The sequence below is a fragment of the Phoenix dactylifera genome, chromosome 9, assembly GCF_051530095.1.
Source record: "Phoenix dactylifera cultivar Ajwa chromosome 9, Ajwa_hap1_PhDact_Kaust_v1.1, whole genome shotgun sequence".
Lineage (NCBI taxonomy): Eukaryota > Viridiplantae > Streptophyta > Magnoliopsida > Arecales > Arecaceae > Phoenix > Phoenix dactylifera.
The window spans coordinates 28,140,093-28,156,680 of NC_143198.1; the positions used below are offsets into that span (position 1 = coordinate 28,140,093).

Genomic DNA, 16,588 nt, shown 5'->3' on the forward strand with positions numbered 1-16,588 from the left:
GTGCGCTCATGCTGCATGTAGTCGGGTTAGAATCCATATATTTCATGCTCAAGCTCAACCCAATCGGATGGTGCAATACCCTGTTCATCTAATGTGCAGGATAGTTCATGCATTAGTAAAGCCCAATATGGGTCCTTACCTAGATTGAGTCACTACGGCTCAATTGGATTTGGAAAAGGGTAAACCAGAGGGTTATATTTAGGGATGCTAATGAACAGGTTCATCAGCCTTCCCACACACTCTTCCAGTTTAAGTTGGATGAAGCTGCCTAGTGTGTAAAAGAATCGGCGACGTGCAAACCGGATCTACCAATCGGACGGTCCAGATAAATCGTAACCCAACTCGGTGCGATCCTTACTTTCGGATTGTTCTCGGCGGGGCGGCGAGCATGAGGAGCTTCCCTTCTTTCTCTTTGAGCTCATTTTATTTATTTATTTGTTTATTTCTTGATCTTTCCTTTTCATTTCCTCCGCCTTCAATTCGTCGGTGGAGACCGGCGGATTCGACCCAGCTCCTCCGCGATCGAAACCCTAAATCTCCGAGCTGTCGACTCGATTTCCTTGAAGCAAACACTTGGATTGGATCTCTGATCTCCGGATCTTGGCTGAATCTTCCTCGAGGTTCGTGGATTTTATTTACCTCTTTTCTTGATCCGAGAGCTTCTCTACCTCGCTACCGCTTTGAATTTTTTTTCCTTATTTTATAGCAATGATGCCCGATCTTTCAATCTTTTCATGTTTAACTGACTCAATTACCCCCGTAAATGCTGCCAGAAGCCAGTTAGATTCTTTTCTTGAATAAAATTAAACTCTATGATTCTACGGAATTCAAGTTGCTTCGAAATCTTTAATGAAAGGAATCTTGATCCGGTTGGTTCTTGGTTTCTAATGAACAAATGGTGCTTGAATCCAGGAAATATGGTTGTTGACAACTTCTTTGGAGTCTTCTAATGTTAGTCTAACGTAATATTGTTTCTTGACAGGTCTGTAATCTTGGAATTTTGACTCTGGATTGAGGGGGATTCTTGTCTCGGTTAGAGAATGGCATGGATAGGGAAGGTCTCGTTGGGAGGCTTCCCGGATCTTGCGGGAGCGGTGACAAAACTGAGCGAGAGCGTGAAGAACATCGAGAAGAATTTCGATAGCGCTCTTGGTTTGGAGGAGAAACCAGAAGCTGGAGCTGAAGGTAATGCTCTTTTCCTGTACGTGCATGTGTTTGTAAATTTATGAAACTGCTAATTTGCTAAGGATTAGGACGCCTGGAATTTCAAAATTGTGATGTTGGTGGTGTTTCTTGATCAAGTATCCTTGAGTTAGCTTCAACCTTGCTTGAAATGATACTCGTTCTGTACTTGGTGATTTATGAAAGGTTAAAACATTTTGAAGTCTTAAAGATAGGCAGCTAGAATAATAATTACGAGTTTTACATCAAGCCAGTGGTACCCTTCTATTCAAATGTGGACGTGCGATTTAGCCATATGAATGGATTTTATATGGCATGTGGAAATGAATTAAAGTTTCTCAGATACAATAGTGTAAGGAGATTCCTTTGGACTTGGTTAATTGTACATGAAGATGATGAAGATGAGGGCAGAATCATGAACTTCTTGATCTTTCAGTGGATTTACATATGATCTTTTATGTCATTGTATCAGTCTGCTAATCTTGATTGGGCAATGCTCATATTCAATGCTTTCTAATCAAATCAATTGAACCGTTGTTAAAAAATCTAATTAAAATCAGTGAAACTGTTGTATATGCTCTGACTTCCCACAATGCAAACTGCCAAAACTTCAAATTTCCTCATTGTAGCATTTTCTTGAATCTGTAAAAGTTAGTGCCTTAGACATTTACTTATCTAAATTATTCTACCTTATCCTTGTTGTCTTTCCGTTTACTACTTTTCCATTGATGAATGCTGTTGCAACATAATAAAATTATTCGCAAAAACATTTTAAGGGACCAATGACTTTCTATGCATTTCTTTTCCCTGACCATTAGCTTCAGAAGCATGGGGATCAGCATCGGAAAGGAAAGGGCTTTTTGACCTGGGGGCTTTCATGGGCCATATAGGAGATGGAAGTGCTCCTGAAGTTTCAGTAGAAGTGGAACCATCAGGAAAAACAGAATCGTCAATAAAAATAGAATCTTCAGAGCATATTTCATCAACTGAAGAGCACGATGGGATCTCATCGACATCTGTGGCAGAAACACCTTCTCCTGTCAAGAAGGTAAAAGAGGATTCTGAAAGCAAGGGCGAAGATGTGGATCCTCATAAAGTAGATATTTCATCTAATGCACCTGGAGAACTTGACGATGACAGAGCTGATGCTAAATCAGATCATTCACAGGCTGAGACAAACTTATCTAGTGCTAGGAGTGTTGATGTAGCAGATTTTGTTCTCGCATCACAACAGAAGGCAGATGCTGAGGTGGGAACAATCAATGAATTATGGGCAGGCGATTCCAAGCTCACGAGCTCAGATGGTGTAGAACAAATTGAGATTATTGTTCCATCTACATCAAATGAGTTGCATCATGTAAATGATTCACAGGGAAACCACGACAAACATGAGGCAGAAGCTGATAAAGGTTCTCCTGATAAGGCTGATGTTTTACATAATGGGCAAGTGAGCCTCGACACAGAGTCTTCAGGTGTGATTCCAGTTGGCATGCCAACGCATGAAGATGCCAACAAACAATCTGATGACTGCATTGCAAATTCCATCAGCTCCGAGCAGGACCGAGCAGTACCTACTGACTCTGTATCCCATGATACTGATGCATCTAATGAGTCAGTGGAAATGGGCTTGCAAGGAAAGGATCTTGAACCTGATGAAATGAAACAATCATCAAGTACAACATTGAATTTGCCAGATACTACAGATTCTTTTGTGGAAGTAGAGAAGGTGAAAATGGAAATGAAAATGATGGAAGCTGCATTACAAGGTGCTGCTAAGCAAGCCCAGGTAGCGTTTAATTACCTAGCCAATGACAATATTTGGAAAGTCCATGTTTATCTTTTGAGACACTTCGTGTATTTTATTTTGCATCTCTGGTACTTAGTTCAGTTGACATTTTGAAGTTATCACTTCTAAATATTTTGCCCTGTTATTTGTTTCATTATCAAGTGCACTTTTGAAGCCAATGTAAGCTAACTAGGATTTAGGACCAACTTATTTAAAAAACCTATTTTTGGATTAGGTAGAACAGCTCCAGCTAGTGCAGCTCATCCATGATTTTTAGTTTTATGAAAAAATTATCCTTATTCTAGCAGTATTCAATTGCCAACTACCCAAGCAACCAGATAGAAGAATTAGTGATCCAGCACAAGATGTTCATCTTCCATATTGTGCTCCTAATCTTGCTCCTCTGAAAGCTGAAATAAAATCGTCCATTATTTAGCAAGTCCATTCACTCACAGATGCACTCTCAATTATATAGTAATTTTTTCTCTTAATAGAAGCTATTGTAACTTGTTGTAGTTTAATATGTCTAAGACAATGTTTCTTAATTAAAACTTGAAAACTATGTGATTATGTGAACTAGCCTTTGAACTTTATGTTTGAACAGGCAGAGCAAACTTCTGAGAGGTCTTAGGTGCTCTTATTACTCTATTTCATCCTACAATGATTAGAAATTTTGGCTCAGATTTATATATTTATATATATGTTTTTGATGCTTTTGCAGGCGAAAGCTGATGAAATTGCAAAGCTGATGAATGAGAATGAACTGTTAAAATCTACCATTGAAGACCTGAAGGTAGGTATGGACCTTGATGCTTGATGTCTTCTCTTCATTAAGACTATAGCAGATGTTATCAGTTGATGGTTGCAGGAAATTGTGATTTCTTAACTGCAGTTTGATGTATGCATAGTCATGTTTTGCCTTGCCCCTTTGTTTCAATGCCGCCATTGGTTATCCTCATTCAAATGGACTTTTGATTGTGCCACCAAAATGGTTTCCTGAACAAACATCTCCTGAAATTCAATTTTGCAGATGAGAAAATCCTTTCACCTCTGTTCAAGATATACTGTGAACTATTGAATGAAGAAATAACCTGTACAGAAAATTCACGCTTGCACGCACCATTATCAGCAAGTGAAGGAGCGCACAGGGAATGTGAAAGATATTAGCTTTTAGTTTTTATATTTACCATATAATCTATAAGTTTAAGAAGAAGGGCGAAGCAATATAAAATTCCAAAATAGTTGAATTAGAAGTAATTGCTTGTGTATGCTTGAACCTAGACTAAGTGATGAGGCAAGTTCAATGCACGTACAAGGGTTATGAGGATTACAGATAGGATGACTGAAATGTTGACACTGATTTATTTTCTTCCATTCACAATTTGCATATTTTCACTCTAGTTTGTGGACAAGTTGGAACTGGTGGAGTTGTTCTTAAAAGTTGACATTCTATAGATTAGCTTAGTCTGCTTCATTATGATGATTTATCACTTCTTGTGAAACTTAACCCATGGGATCCATATTTGTCTAACAATTCCTTAATCTTATTTACATCTTAGAAAGTTTTATTAACCACAAAAACCATGTTTTTATGTCCACGTCTTCACTAGTTATGATTAATTTTGCTGATTGTGAGACATTACGAGGCAAACTATTGATGGCTATGCGTACCTATACAGTATGTTGCTTTGCTTAGTGTGACAGTACATTGTATAATTGAAGGTACCACTGAACCAGATAGATCAACAAAATAAATAATCTATAATTTACTGAGGTAATTTATCCCTCTATATGCAGCAATTCAGCTAACCGGTGTTTTAACTGGCTGCCAAAAGTTCCATCCATCATCACATGTTCTTTCACTTTGTCTATTTCTATCATGTTTGAGTTAATATTAGGTACCTCTGGATTATCGAAAAGTTGAGAGCAATTATGGTTGAGTAAAATAGGAATTGTTTAATGATTATATGAAAGCATTGTTTTTAACACCTATTTAATTTGAATGATATGTCAACTGCTGATTACTATATGACAGAGAAAATCTACAGAGTCAGAAATCGATGCATTACGAGAGGAATATCATCAAAGGGTGGCATCTCTTGAAAGGAAGGTGCATTTCATTCTCACCATTTACTCCTTTTCTTAATCCTATCTCCAATTATTATTTTGAAGTGTAACAATTAATGTCTTTGAGTTTGTGTTACTGTAATGATTTCTTGTCCATGACTTTGAAGTTATGGTGGCTTCAATTTGCATTAGGCTTGCTTTATTTACCTGCTCTGTATTTTTTGGGTAACGGTGCAAGAATAGGATAATGCTTTATGGAGATGGTCTATAAATTTAACTTTTGTCTCAAAGTTCAATTTAACATATACTTAATATGAAATGGAGTTAAATCATAAATATAATATAATCCGATAATGTGATTCTCTGACTTATTTAAGTGATTTGTCCTCTATTTACAGACACACAGATATGCATGTATGCATTCATGCATGCATATATGCATATATCATCCATGGTCACATGTTACACATGTCCATGTGCATGTGTTTCATCTTGCACTTGGGTTTATTTGTGCCTTTGAATTGGGCACATCTCCTTGAATCAAAAAATATTATCTTATTTCCTGGCCTAGACTCTTTGCAAGTCCAAGCAACTTTGGAGGGTTGTTCCTGGATTGCATGAGGTTAGACTGCGACCGACAAGGTAGACTTTCTAACCAGCCAACTGGCCCTATAGGTTTCATGTTAGGCCTTGCTTCATTGATGATATGTACTAGGCCAGGCCCAACTTGCTGTTTCTGAAGCAAAACCCCGTCTTCAAACTACAGGAGGATATCCTGGTCCCAAGGGAGAAAAGAATTTTTCCCCTATGATTGTTGAGCTTGGCGTTTCTTACCTCCCAATCTCTCCTACCTAGAGCACGCTGCTTCCTCCATCCCCATTGTGTTCCATGCCATGATCGCCATCTTTGACCTAAGTACAGACCGTGCCTCCATGCTCCTTCACCCTTCATCTCCTATGTCTTCTATCGGGGCACTTCTGCCATCTCCACCTCCTCCTACTGCTTCTAGCTTGTAACATGTGCCATGGAACAATCTTGCTCCTTCCTAGAGGTTGGTGGAGGGTATTTAGCGATGGAAGAGAAGTTGGTCTCTCTGTTTGTGGAGCCAAGTCTGTTTTTTTCTTCCCTTGTCAATGAGAGCAAAATAGAGGCAACATTAATTGACTGTAGCTTGCTAATTTTAGCAAGACCAGGTGGTTCTTGTCAATACCCACTGCTTTCTAATTTTATCTTTATTGCAGAGAATTTTCATCCAAAGTTAGTTAATGACTCTATATTGGCACTTAGAAAAAGAAAATAAAAGAATGGCTTTCTGTACAAAAGGGAGAACTCCTCATAAACTTATGTTTTTAAAACAAATTGTGAATTTTTCACACCCCTTTTTTTTCTTTAGAAAGACCTAAGGGACTGCAACATGTTGCTATCTGGAAATATGTTGTTCTATCATCATTCACTTAAATAGAAGATAAACTGGAGGGTCTATTTCACCTTTAATTTCTGTTTTTAATAAATTTAATGCAAAACAGAAACTCGTAGTTGGGAAGGTGCTTGACTGATTAATTGTGTTTTAGAAAGTTACCATAGGATATTTGTCATCCTTGCTCCAAATACAGGATAGGACTATAAATCTAAAGGATTGTTCTCTCATGGCTAATAGCTTTCATAACATGGGATGAATATCAGTTATCGTTCCTCTCTAAAAATCTTCTGCAGGGCTTGGTGAAAAGAATAATGGAATTGAATCAATGTGTGACATCTTTATTACTGCTATTATTATACCACTATCAAAAATAAATATTATCATCATTATCATTATTATAGCACTTATATAATTTTTACAATGGAAATTTTCCTGTTCAACTGGCCTTGAATGTTAAATGAGTCACATGTATGGTCTCGATGGAAGAGTTGGTTCTCTTGATGTAAGAGTTCCTTACTTTTTGGAAAAGACTATTACCTGCTATGGAGAATGCTCATTAAGAATGGGCAAGTAGACCTATTGGCTTTGCACTTCAAGCTCCATCTAGCAAATTTATATCAAAATTGATACTTCTGATGTAACTGAGAATAACAATGCAAGTCTGCAGAGGTTTATATGTTTAGTTAAGATCTGCCGTACCGATTGTACCGATGTACTGGTGGGCGTCGATACCGGTACGGTACCAGTACAATACTGAATCGAACCGGTACTGTACCAGCAAAGAAAAAAAATATTGAGCGGACGCGCACGCGTCTGCATTAAATGCCACTTTGTGGCATTGAATATCCCGCACGGGGCAGGGCGAACGGTACTAGTTTGTATCGTGCGAACTGGGCCGGTTCGCACCGGTACACGTACGGAACCATTTGGTTCCGAATCCTTCTGGGTCAGCGGCACCGATCCGGTACGAGCTGAACCGACTGTTCAGCATATCATGTGTTTAGCTCACACTTTGAGATACAATTTACATAGTTGTGAATATTTCATGCAAACATCTTGTTTGATGTGACATCGTTATTGCTAATTACAGGTTTATGCTCTCTCCAGGGAAAGGGATACATTAAGGAGAGAACAAAGTAAAAAAAGTGATGCAGCTGCTCTTTTGAGAGAGAAAGATGAGATAATCAATCAAGTTATGGCTGAAGGTAGATCTGAAAGGATCCATATGCATACTATTTCTACAAATCAATTTGTTGACCTTAGAATATTTTTTCCACAAATTTTGCACATTATTTCTTAAATTGTTATATGCAACATTTAGGGTAATACTTATTTCAGTGTTGCGGTTACTTAGTTTATCTTCCTTAATGTGGTTATACATAGACATTGGCAGTATAAAAGAATTTTATCTATAGGAAGTAAGGGAAATAATTTTTCAAAGCTGGTTAAAAAAAAAAGAAAATAAATCGAGGAAGAATAGTCTATACAAGATAATCGTAGGAATCTCAGTGGCATCTATATATGTTGATACGACCATAATCATCTCAAACTTCTATATATGTAGGTATGTCACTTATAAGAGTAACACACTGATTACCTAATGATTGAGTTTTGATTATTTACTTCTGGAATTTACTTGAAAAAGCTAGTATAGTTTCAGAATATGCTGCAGCTGAGCTTGAGGCCTACTGTTTCTGATTTCTTTTCATTCTTGTTTGTTTGGCCGAAATTGTCCAAATCTGGCAAACGTGTGACTGAGATGGTTAATGAGACTGATATTTATACCACCAATTTTTTTCTTTAAAAAATTTTCCAGAAGATCGATAAAATGATTAGAATACAATAGACCTGGAAATATAAGAAACTTTATTGGATAAAATATTGTTGTTGATTTGTGTCTTGACTTCATAATAATAACTTGGAATTCTCATATGATGAGAATGAGGTCAGACGTGTTGGTTCTTTTATAAATGTTTCAGGTCAACCCTCCCTCCCAACCCATCATCACCATTCTCCACCATCAGGTGAACTGAAGTAGGCATGCTCAGCTAGTTATCTCTTGAACTTGTGGAGCTGGAATGAGTATAGATTTCAAGAAAATTTTGGTAAACCTTGCTCCATTTCTGTGGACCTAAATTATATAGGTATTGTGTAAGCATAGTTTAGAGTTCTTGAAAGATATTTGCTGAAACAACCTTTTGGCTAGCCAAAGTAGTTTAAGAATTCACAAGCAGTGCAGTGAGATACGCAATCCACCTTCTCTATGATACAGTGGTACCCCGTACCCGGATCCTTGAATTTAGTTCACATCATGAATTTTCCAGGTGGCAGATTAACTAGAAAAGATTTAAAACCCTATAGTGTGCCATATCACTGTTTTTCTGCAAAAAAGCCATCATGGTGTTAAGATTAAGGAAGCTTATTCTGTCGATTTTTTACCCAAGCGGTAGATGATGCCTGCAACATAATGGAGTCTCAAGTAAGATGAGAGTCATCTCTACATTCCATGTGAATCATATTTGAGACAATGTACATAATTTTACTGTCTTCTTGTCTCAACTGTTGCTTGCTATCTGATGCATGGCATCTCTTTGTGGTTTTGGATGGATATATTCTGCAATTTTGCACTGTTCCTTACATGGATTTGTTTTACTTTTGGAACAGGTGAAGAGCTATCTAAAAAGCAAGCTGCCCAGGAAGCAACTATCAAGAAACTAAGGACACAGGCATGCAATTAGATTCTTTCTTCTCATTTTTTTTTCAAATCATCATTAACATTTTGTCAAATCATTGACATTCTTGCTTATAGAATACTAATTTTAATGTTATTTTCTGATCTGTTTTGTTGGAGCCAGATCAGAGAGTTTGAGGAAGAGAAGCAAAGGCTCAACTCGAAGTTTCAGGTAGTTGAGTGATTAATCTGTACGCTCAGTAGATGATATTTAGTAAATTATATTCTGGAAAAATTTTCCTCCCATATATATATATATATATATATATATATATATATATATATTCCTCATAATTTGAAATAATGAATTTGTTTCGATTTAAATGAGGTTTTATGAACTGTAAGTTGTTCTATGTGAGAGAATGCTTTTTTGTCTCTTGATGTCTTCGAGATCAATAGTTAATTATAACTTTCTCTACAATAATGTCGACCAGGCAAGACAGACTGGATCCTAAGATTCATTTTAGGAATATCCTACAATCCTATGTTGGATATCTCATATTCCTCTTGAACCCATCGTGGAGCTCATGCACCTACTCCAATATGCCTTTTGAGCTTTCTTAAACTTATAACTAGAAATTGCTATTATGTTTACATATAATCACTTTAAACTTGAGTATAAAGTAACCTTATTTTTCCTCTCCTGAATCTAGATGCTACCAATATTATGAAAGTAATATCATTAAATAAACTTTTAAATTTTACATCGACTTTTATGGTGAATTGAATTAAATGCTTCTTCAGCAGTGCTGTGTTTTTCAAGATTTAAGGATCATTATTTCTCTAAACTTGCCACGGTTTTTGCTCCCTGCGCATCTAAAGTTAAGATATGGAAGCAGCATGATTCTGTTATTGGTTTCAAGATTCATGAAGATGTATATCAGGGAACTGGAGTTATAAGATACAGAGGCACATATTAAGTTTCTAAAATTTGAAGAGTTCCAAGGGAAAGCTTCATTCAAATTTCAATAAACTTTGGTATGTGTTTGTTTATCTTTTGAAAGTTTCTAAACGATGATCCTTTGATTCTTTGAATCCCAGCTTTATCTTCTGAAATTTCCATTTTTATTTTAGAATGCATGTGGTAGAAGCCTTTTTGTCCATTTAAATCTGTCTGTATTAGGGTGCATGTGTAGTTCAGATTTTGTTCAACATAACTATTAATTTTGACATTACAGGCTTCAATACCACTTTTGCTTTACATGCAATTTTTAATTATTCATTCATGGGTTATTCTAGGTGGAGGAGTCAAAGGTGGAGAGTATTAAAAGAGACAAGGCAGCAACTGAAAAGTTGCTGCAAGAAACCCTAGAGAGAAATCTAGCAGAACTTGCTTCTCAGAAGGAATTTTATACCAATGCACTCAATGCAGCCAAGGAGGCTGAAGCATTAGCAGAGGCACGGGCCAACAGTGAAGCCAGAGCAGAACTTGAGAATCGTTTGAGGGAGGGTAGTGAACGTGAAGCTATGCTGGTTCAAACACTTGAGGAGCTGAGGCAAGCTCTGAGCAGAGCAGAGCAACAGGTACTTTTTGAACCCAGTTATCTCTGTTTATCTGTTACTAGGACCTGTTATGCATTTGTATGGAGAATTTGTAGTTTTTCTGTAGTTTGTTTAGACCTAGTTTTGACCCATGTTTTTCCACTAACCCTATCTTCTATGTTAAATTAATCTGTCATGGAGAGTAACTCATTTACAACTGGGTCAACTATTGCAGGCAGCTTTCCGGGAAGAAATGCTTAGAAGGGATATTGATGATCTTCAAAAGCGCTATCAAGTGTGTGATACTTTGTCTCTCTTTCTTTTAAATGCTTCTATTTAGTTATGACACGGTTTTCAAGGATTCGAGCTTTAATTAGATTAGCTGATATCCAGGCAAGTGAGCTTCGTTACAATGAGTTGATCACACAAGTTCCTGACTCAACTAGGCCACTTCTGAGGCAGATAGAAGCAATGCAGGTTACATATTTTGAAATATTTTGCTTGTTTCTTGTCTTGGAGGCACCTTTTTTGCTTGCATGATCAGCATGGTGCAGAGATTGTTTCATCAACATTGAAATAAATGATTCTCTAGTTCTTCAAATTTACATTTAAAGTTCACTTATTAGTGTTTTGGAATTTTCAATTTTAATAGGAGACAACTTCCAGAAGAGCAGAAGCCTGGGCTGGTGTAGAGAGAGCCCTAAACTCTCGCTTGCAGGTTGTTATCTCTCAGAGAAATTGTTCATTGCTCAGTTCCTTCTTTCCTGCCTTTTCCTTTCATTGCTGCCACATTAAGGAAAATGTGCAAAAATCTATTTTTGAAGCAGTAGTAACTAGGAAGCAATGTATGGCGAGAATGCCCCAATATGGGTACACAACGATATGAGAGAATGACCGTTGAAATTTATGTTGAAATATTTAGAAACCTTGGAAAACTGGTTTTTGGTGGTTTTCCACAAGTTTTTCTGCTTTCCTCCATAGTTTGGGACCACCTTTTGACTGATTTTTTCATAATTATTTTCTGCAAGGAATTTTCCTGTTGGATTTGAACCTGATCAAATTAGCTTCCAACCTGGTGTCCCAGGAAGAACCTAGTTGCATGGGAAACACATGTCCAGCAACTATGGTTTCTAATCAGTAGTCACTTGAATTGACAGGAGGCGGAAGCCAAAGCTGCGGCTGCAGAGGAAAGGGAGCGAGCACTGAATGAACGTCTATCTCAAAGTCTATCTCGAATTGCAGTTTTAGAAACTCAGGTTCTTTTTTCCCCTGTCCACTTTCTTCGATTGTGAAAGTGCTGGAGCTAAGCATTGATCAACCAATGATGGGACTTTTCAGATCACTTGTCTTAGAATGGAACAAACACAGCTTAGCCGATCACTTGAAAAGGAGAGACAGAGGGCATCTGAAAGCAGACAAGAATATCTTGCTGCAATGGAGGAAGCTGCAACTCAAGAGGGTCGGGCCAAACAGATTGAAGATGAAATTAAGGTGCTTAGAAGTAAACACAAAACAGAGTTGAAAGAAGAAGTGAGACACAGAGAACTTCTGGAGACGGTAACATTTGGCTGTCGCTTGTCAATTATATGCATCGTTTTTCCATCAAATATAAAATCGTTTAACATGGCACTTCTCTTTTTGTATTAAAAGCACACTGGCTTCAATAATTTGTATTTGCTTATTTGACCAATATTGGCCAAAACTCTTTTGTTATTGGACTCACTTAGTTAAGATGTATGCATGCTGATGGTTCTTTTCTTATTGACCAAACTTTCTATCTGCTATCAGATGATGCATTTTGTTGGAAAATAAGAAGATTGAATTTTATAATTGGCAATTTATTCAGCTAATTATATGTAGTATTCAGCTTGAAATTTATTCAGTTGTTATATTGCTAACTTTCACCTTCTTGGAATCCCTTCTCCTGATTTCTGGCTATAATTCCTTATTTCTCTAATTTTGCCAACCATTACATACATCATAGCCTGATACTGAAGCTTTCTCTAGCTTTTTCATTGCACATGATCATACCACAAAAATCAGTTCAGTTTCATTCTTTATTAGTGTTGTTCCGTAGTTCTTTTAAAAATGTGTATATTAAACTTTTCCATACCACATTATCATAACTTCAACAAAGTTTTCATCTCCCAGCGATCATGTGCATGCATCCACATTATTTTGAAGTGTCCTTAAACTTCAAAATATACCTTGATCCACAAAAATTGAAGGTGTTTGTGGTTGACTAGATGGTTGTGAGGTGGCGCCAATCATTGCACGTGTGAGTTTAATTTAATGTTTATAAATGACAGCCGTTTCTTTTATTTGAACTTGTGCTATTTTGTAGGAGCTTAAAAGGGAGAGAACCGCCAGATCAGAACTGGAAAAAATTGCTGCTCGTGAAATTCCTGTTATTGCCAATCGTGAAATTCCTATTAACCCTTTCGTTGAAAATGGTTAATAGATTCTACACCTTGTCCAAACTATAATAGAATTTTTTTTTTTTTAACTCCTCTAACCCATTTGGGTTTTGTTCATTTCCTTCTTTTATTTGCAGGAAATGCCCTCAACTGTAAGCTTTCAAGTGCTAGGAGTCTGAGTAGATTGGAAGAAAGTCTTTTCTTGCAAGCATCTCTGGACTCATCTGACAACTTTTTTTCTGAAAAGAGAACATCTGGGGAAACAAGCATGTCCCCTTATTTCCTAAAGAGCATGACTCCAAGTGCTTTCGAAGCAGCACTTCGTCAGAAGGATGGTGAACTTTCATCATATATGTCACGCTTGGTATGGAAAACGTTTCCTTTGTGTTTGTTACTGCCTTGGCTTTGTTTGATCCTATTTTTTTTTAATTCTCTGCAAGCTCAGTGAATTCTGTGCTTTGTGCATATTTTAATCTTTCCCCATGGTGAAACTATTTCCAAATTCTGAACCTCTGGCTGCATTGATCTCACCATTTCTAATTTTGCTTGAATAGGTCTCATTGGAATCTATTCGTGATTCTCTCTCTGAGGAACTGGTAAAGATGACAGAGCAGGTAAAATTCATACAGTGAATGTCCTGGTTTTCATGGATATTTTCTGTCTTGTATGATGCACAACAATAATGCTGGAATTTGGCTTCTGTCTAGTGTGAAAAGCTGCAAGCAGAAGCAATTGTTTTGCCTGGCTTACAAGCAGAGCTGGAAGCCTTAAGGCGAAGACACTCTTCTGCACTGGAACTAATGGGTGAACGTGATGAAGAGGTTTGCATCTCTCTTGCACTATTTATATATGTGTTCACTTACAAAATTGTGCAACTACACCTGTATAAATCAACTTTATCACCTAGATTTTTTGTTAAATGTTATGTCATTCAGTTCCTTATTACAAGCCTCTTCTTCGCCAGGCATAGATGCTACTTTTATGTGGGTGTGGTACACAATTAAAAATTATGATATATTGTTATTGTTTTTTTTCTAGATCAGGTCTCAGCCGCCTAACTTAATAGATGTTTCATGTTCCTGGAAAGGATTTAAGTAGTTCTGAAATACATGCTGATTTGATATCTACTATTTATTGGTGAATGAGAATTACCAGATGTACAATATGGAGAATAGAGAATTTGCATTTATATGGATGATTTGCCAGAAGCTATCTCCAGTTGATTGAATTCTTCACTTGTCTGTAAAATTTAATGAAATTTTCTTCAGTCATAATGATAGTTGTGAAAAGTTTATGTTACATACATGAATCATCTGGAAAATGTCGAAGTTTCTAGGGAGTACGGTTTTTGGAGTTTGCATCTGGAGTTTTGAGTCCCTCTGATGGACGAGTCTAAGAATTTGGTATGGTTAATGTGGAATAATATATGACTGCTTACATGCAATGTGATACATATCTTCTGTCTGTTCATAATACCTATGCTTTATCAAGTTTATTCAACACTTCAAGGGACAAATTGTACTGGAATTCTGAATGCTTCTATTCAGTGCCATAATATATTCAATTTAGCATGTCTTTTGTGGTTGATGGGACTCTTCCATTTGCTTTATGAAACATGCATAATGAGTCCTAAGTTCTTAAGAAATTGACATCCTATTGTAGTTGGAGGAACTCCGAGCTGACATTGTTGACATGAAAGAGATGTACAAAGAGCAAGTTGATTTGCTTGTGAACAGGGTATATCTGCTTCACCAGTGATGTTAGTTATTGTGTTATACTATTCTGATCTTAACTTTATCTGAGGTGCATTCTGATCTTAATTTTCATCCATCTCTTTTCTCAAGCAGATTCAGATGTTAAGTTCTTCAGCTGGTGCAGATTAATCAACCATTGGCTGCTTTTGCTGATTAAAATTTAGCAGCGCCATGGTATGAACCAACTAGATTAATCTGTTTTGTTATTTGGTTGAGCGTATTCTTTATATTTGCTGGTTCGAATTTGTAGCCACATTCACACTAACAGCTCTTGGAAAAGTTCTTTCTTCAGCCTTGAGAATTATATTCCTAGGTAGGACGCAATGCCATATGCTGAAATGGACATGAGATTCACTTCTTCCTTCTTGTCATATGACTGATGATTGTATACCTAACCTATTTGTAAATGTCTCCAGATCTTCACTACATGGGTTTTTACCATTGCATATGATGCATAAACAAAAATGCAGATCTGCTTCATAAATTTAAAGTTTGTTACTTTATGCTTGTGGCTAGTTTACATGATCAGGTTGGTGCTTGGTTTGTACTGCACATGAGATAGATATACTCGTTATTTGAACTGTATGTGTGTTGGTAGAATAAACAAACTTTATGCCCTAAGTATTTTTGGTAATATAGATCACCATACTTCATTTATAAAAAAATAGAGATCACCGTATATGATGCAAGAAAGGTGGACTGTGGAAGTTATTTTTTCTCTTCAGAAGATAATGAAGAAATACAAAGAAAAGAAACAAAATTTTCGAATGATGTTTATTAATTTAGAGAAAGTATATCACCGAGTGGATGCTAGAAAAAAAAGAAGTTTTCATTAGTTATATTAATATGATTAAATATATGTATAAATGAGAAGTTGTTAGTGTGAGATCTATGGGTGGTGATAGTAGTGAGTTTTTAATTGTTTATATCAAGAATTTACTCTTAAATCTTTTTTTTTGGGGGGCTAGTTATGGATAGGCTTACTAGATATATCTAAAATGATATTTTTTGATGCATGCTATTTATCAATGATGTAGTTTTATTGGATGAAACTAAGATTGGAGTTACTAGAAAGTTGAAATCATAGAGAAGTGCATTATAATGACCCAAGTTTCAAGTTAAATAAGATCAAGATAGAATATATGGAATGTAGTTTTAGTAAAATTAGAAATAAAGATCAAGGTGGAGTAAAAATTAAGAATCATGAAGCTTTTAAAAGTAATTATTAAGTTTTTAAGAGTGATCACTTAGGTTTTTACAATCAGTTATTCATAAAGAATAGGAGATTGAAGAGGATGTTATTCATGGGATTAAAGTGAGATTGTTAAATAGAGAGGTACAACTAGAATGTTATGTAACTATAGGATACCTGCCAAGTTTTTTTAAAAAAATGATATTATAGTTATATAACAAACTATACTTTATGGTATAAAATATTGAATAATTAAAAAATTATGTGCATAAAAGGAGTATGACCAAAATGGCAGTGTTGAGATGGATGTATACTAATAGAAGACAGCATAAGAAATGAAGTAATTCGTCAAACGGTAAAGATAGTACCAATTAAGGCTAAGCTGATAGGAGGATGATTTAAATGATTTAGACAAATACATGTATAAGAAAAGAGAGAAAAAACGGATGTCGCCAAAAATTAGATGGGATGAAATAATAAGGATCTAATCACATATAACTAACTGATTTGAGCGGCTTGGTATGCTGCGATCTGGCACCATTATTTTCCTCGTGTGA

The 16,588-nt window shown here is 36.3% G+C and overlaps 1 protein-coding gene across 3 annotated transcripts; it reads left to right on the forward strand.

Annotated features, from left to right (window-relative positions):
* The first annotated feature begins 356 nt into the window (after nucleotides 1-356).
* On the forward strand, nucleotides 357-15,342 carry LOC103709482 (golgin candidate 5-like). 3 transcript variants are annotated; one of them, XM_088704780.2, is made up of 21 exons: nucleotides 357-620; nucleotides 983-1,185; nucleotides 2,001-2,968; nucleotides 3,690-3,761; nucleotides 5,004-5,078; nucleotides 7,546-7,660; nucleotides 9,120-9,181; nucleotides 9,311-9,358; nucleotides 10,426-10,710; nucleotides 10,904-10,963; nucleotides 11,062-11,145; nucleotides 11,321-11,386; nucleotides 11,826-11,924; nucleotides 12,007-12,225; nucleotides 13,013-13,121; nucleotides 13,223-13,449; nucleotides 13,640-13,699; nucleotides 13,793-13,906; nucleotides 14,748-14,822; nucleotides 14,933-15,013; nucleotides 15,256-15,342. In XM_088704780.2, exons 2-20 carry the CDS (start codon nucleotides 1,041-1,043, stop codon nucleotides 14,966-14,968), a joined length of 2,919 nt encoding a protein of 972 aa, XP_088560906.2. In that variant the 5' UTR covers nucleotides 357-620; nucleotides 983-1,040; the 3' UTR covers nucleotides 14,969-15,013; nucleotides 15,256-15,342. The 3 variants fall into 3 exon arrangements, with proteins under 3 accessions (XP_088560906.2, XP_008793063.4, XP_088560907.2); XM_008794841.5 differs by having other exon boundaries at nucleotides 14,933-15,342; XM_088704781.2 differs by having other exon boundaries at nucleotides 2,007-2,968; nucleotides 14,933-15,342.
* Nucleotides 15,343-16,588: the final 1,246 nt, after the last annotated feature.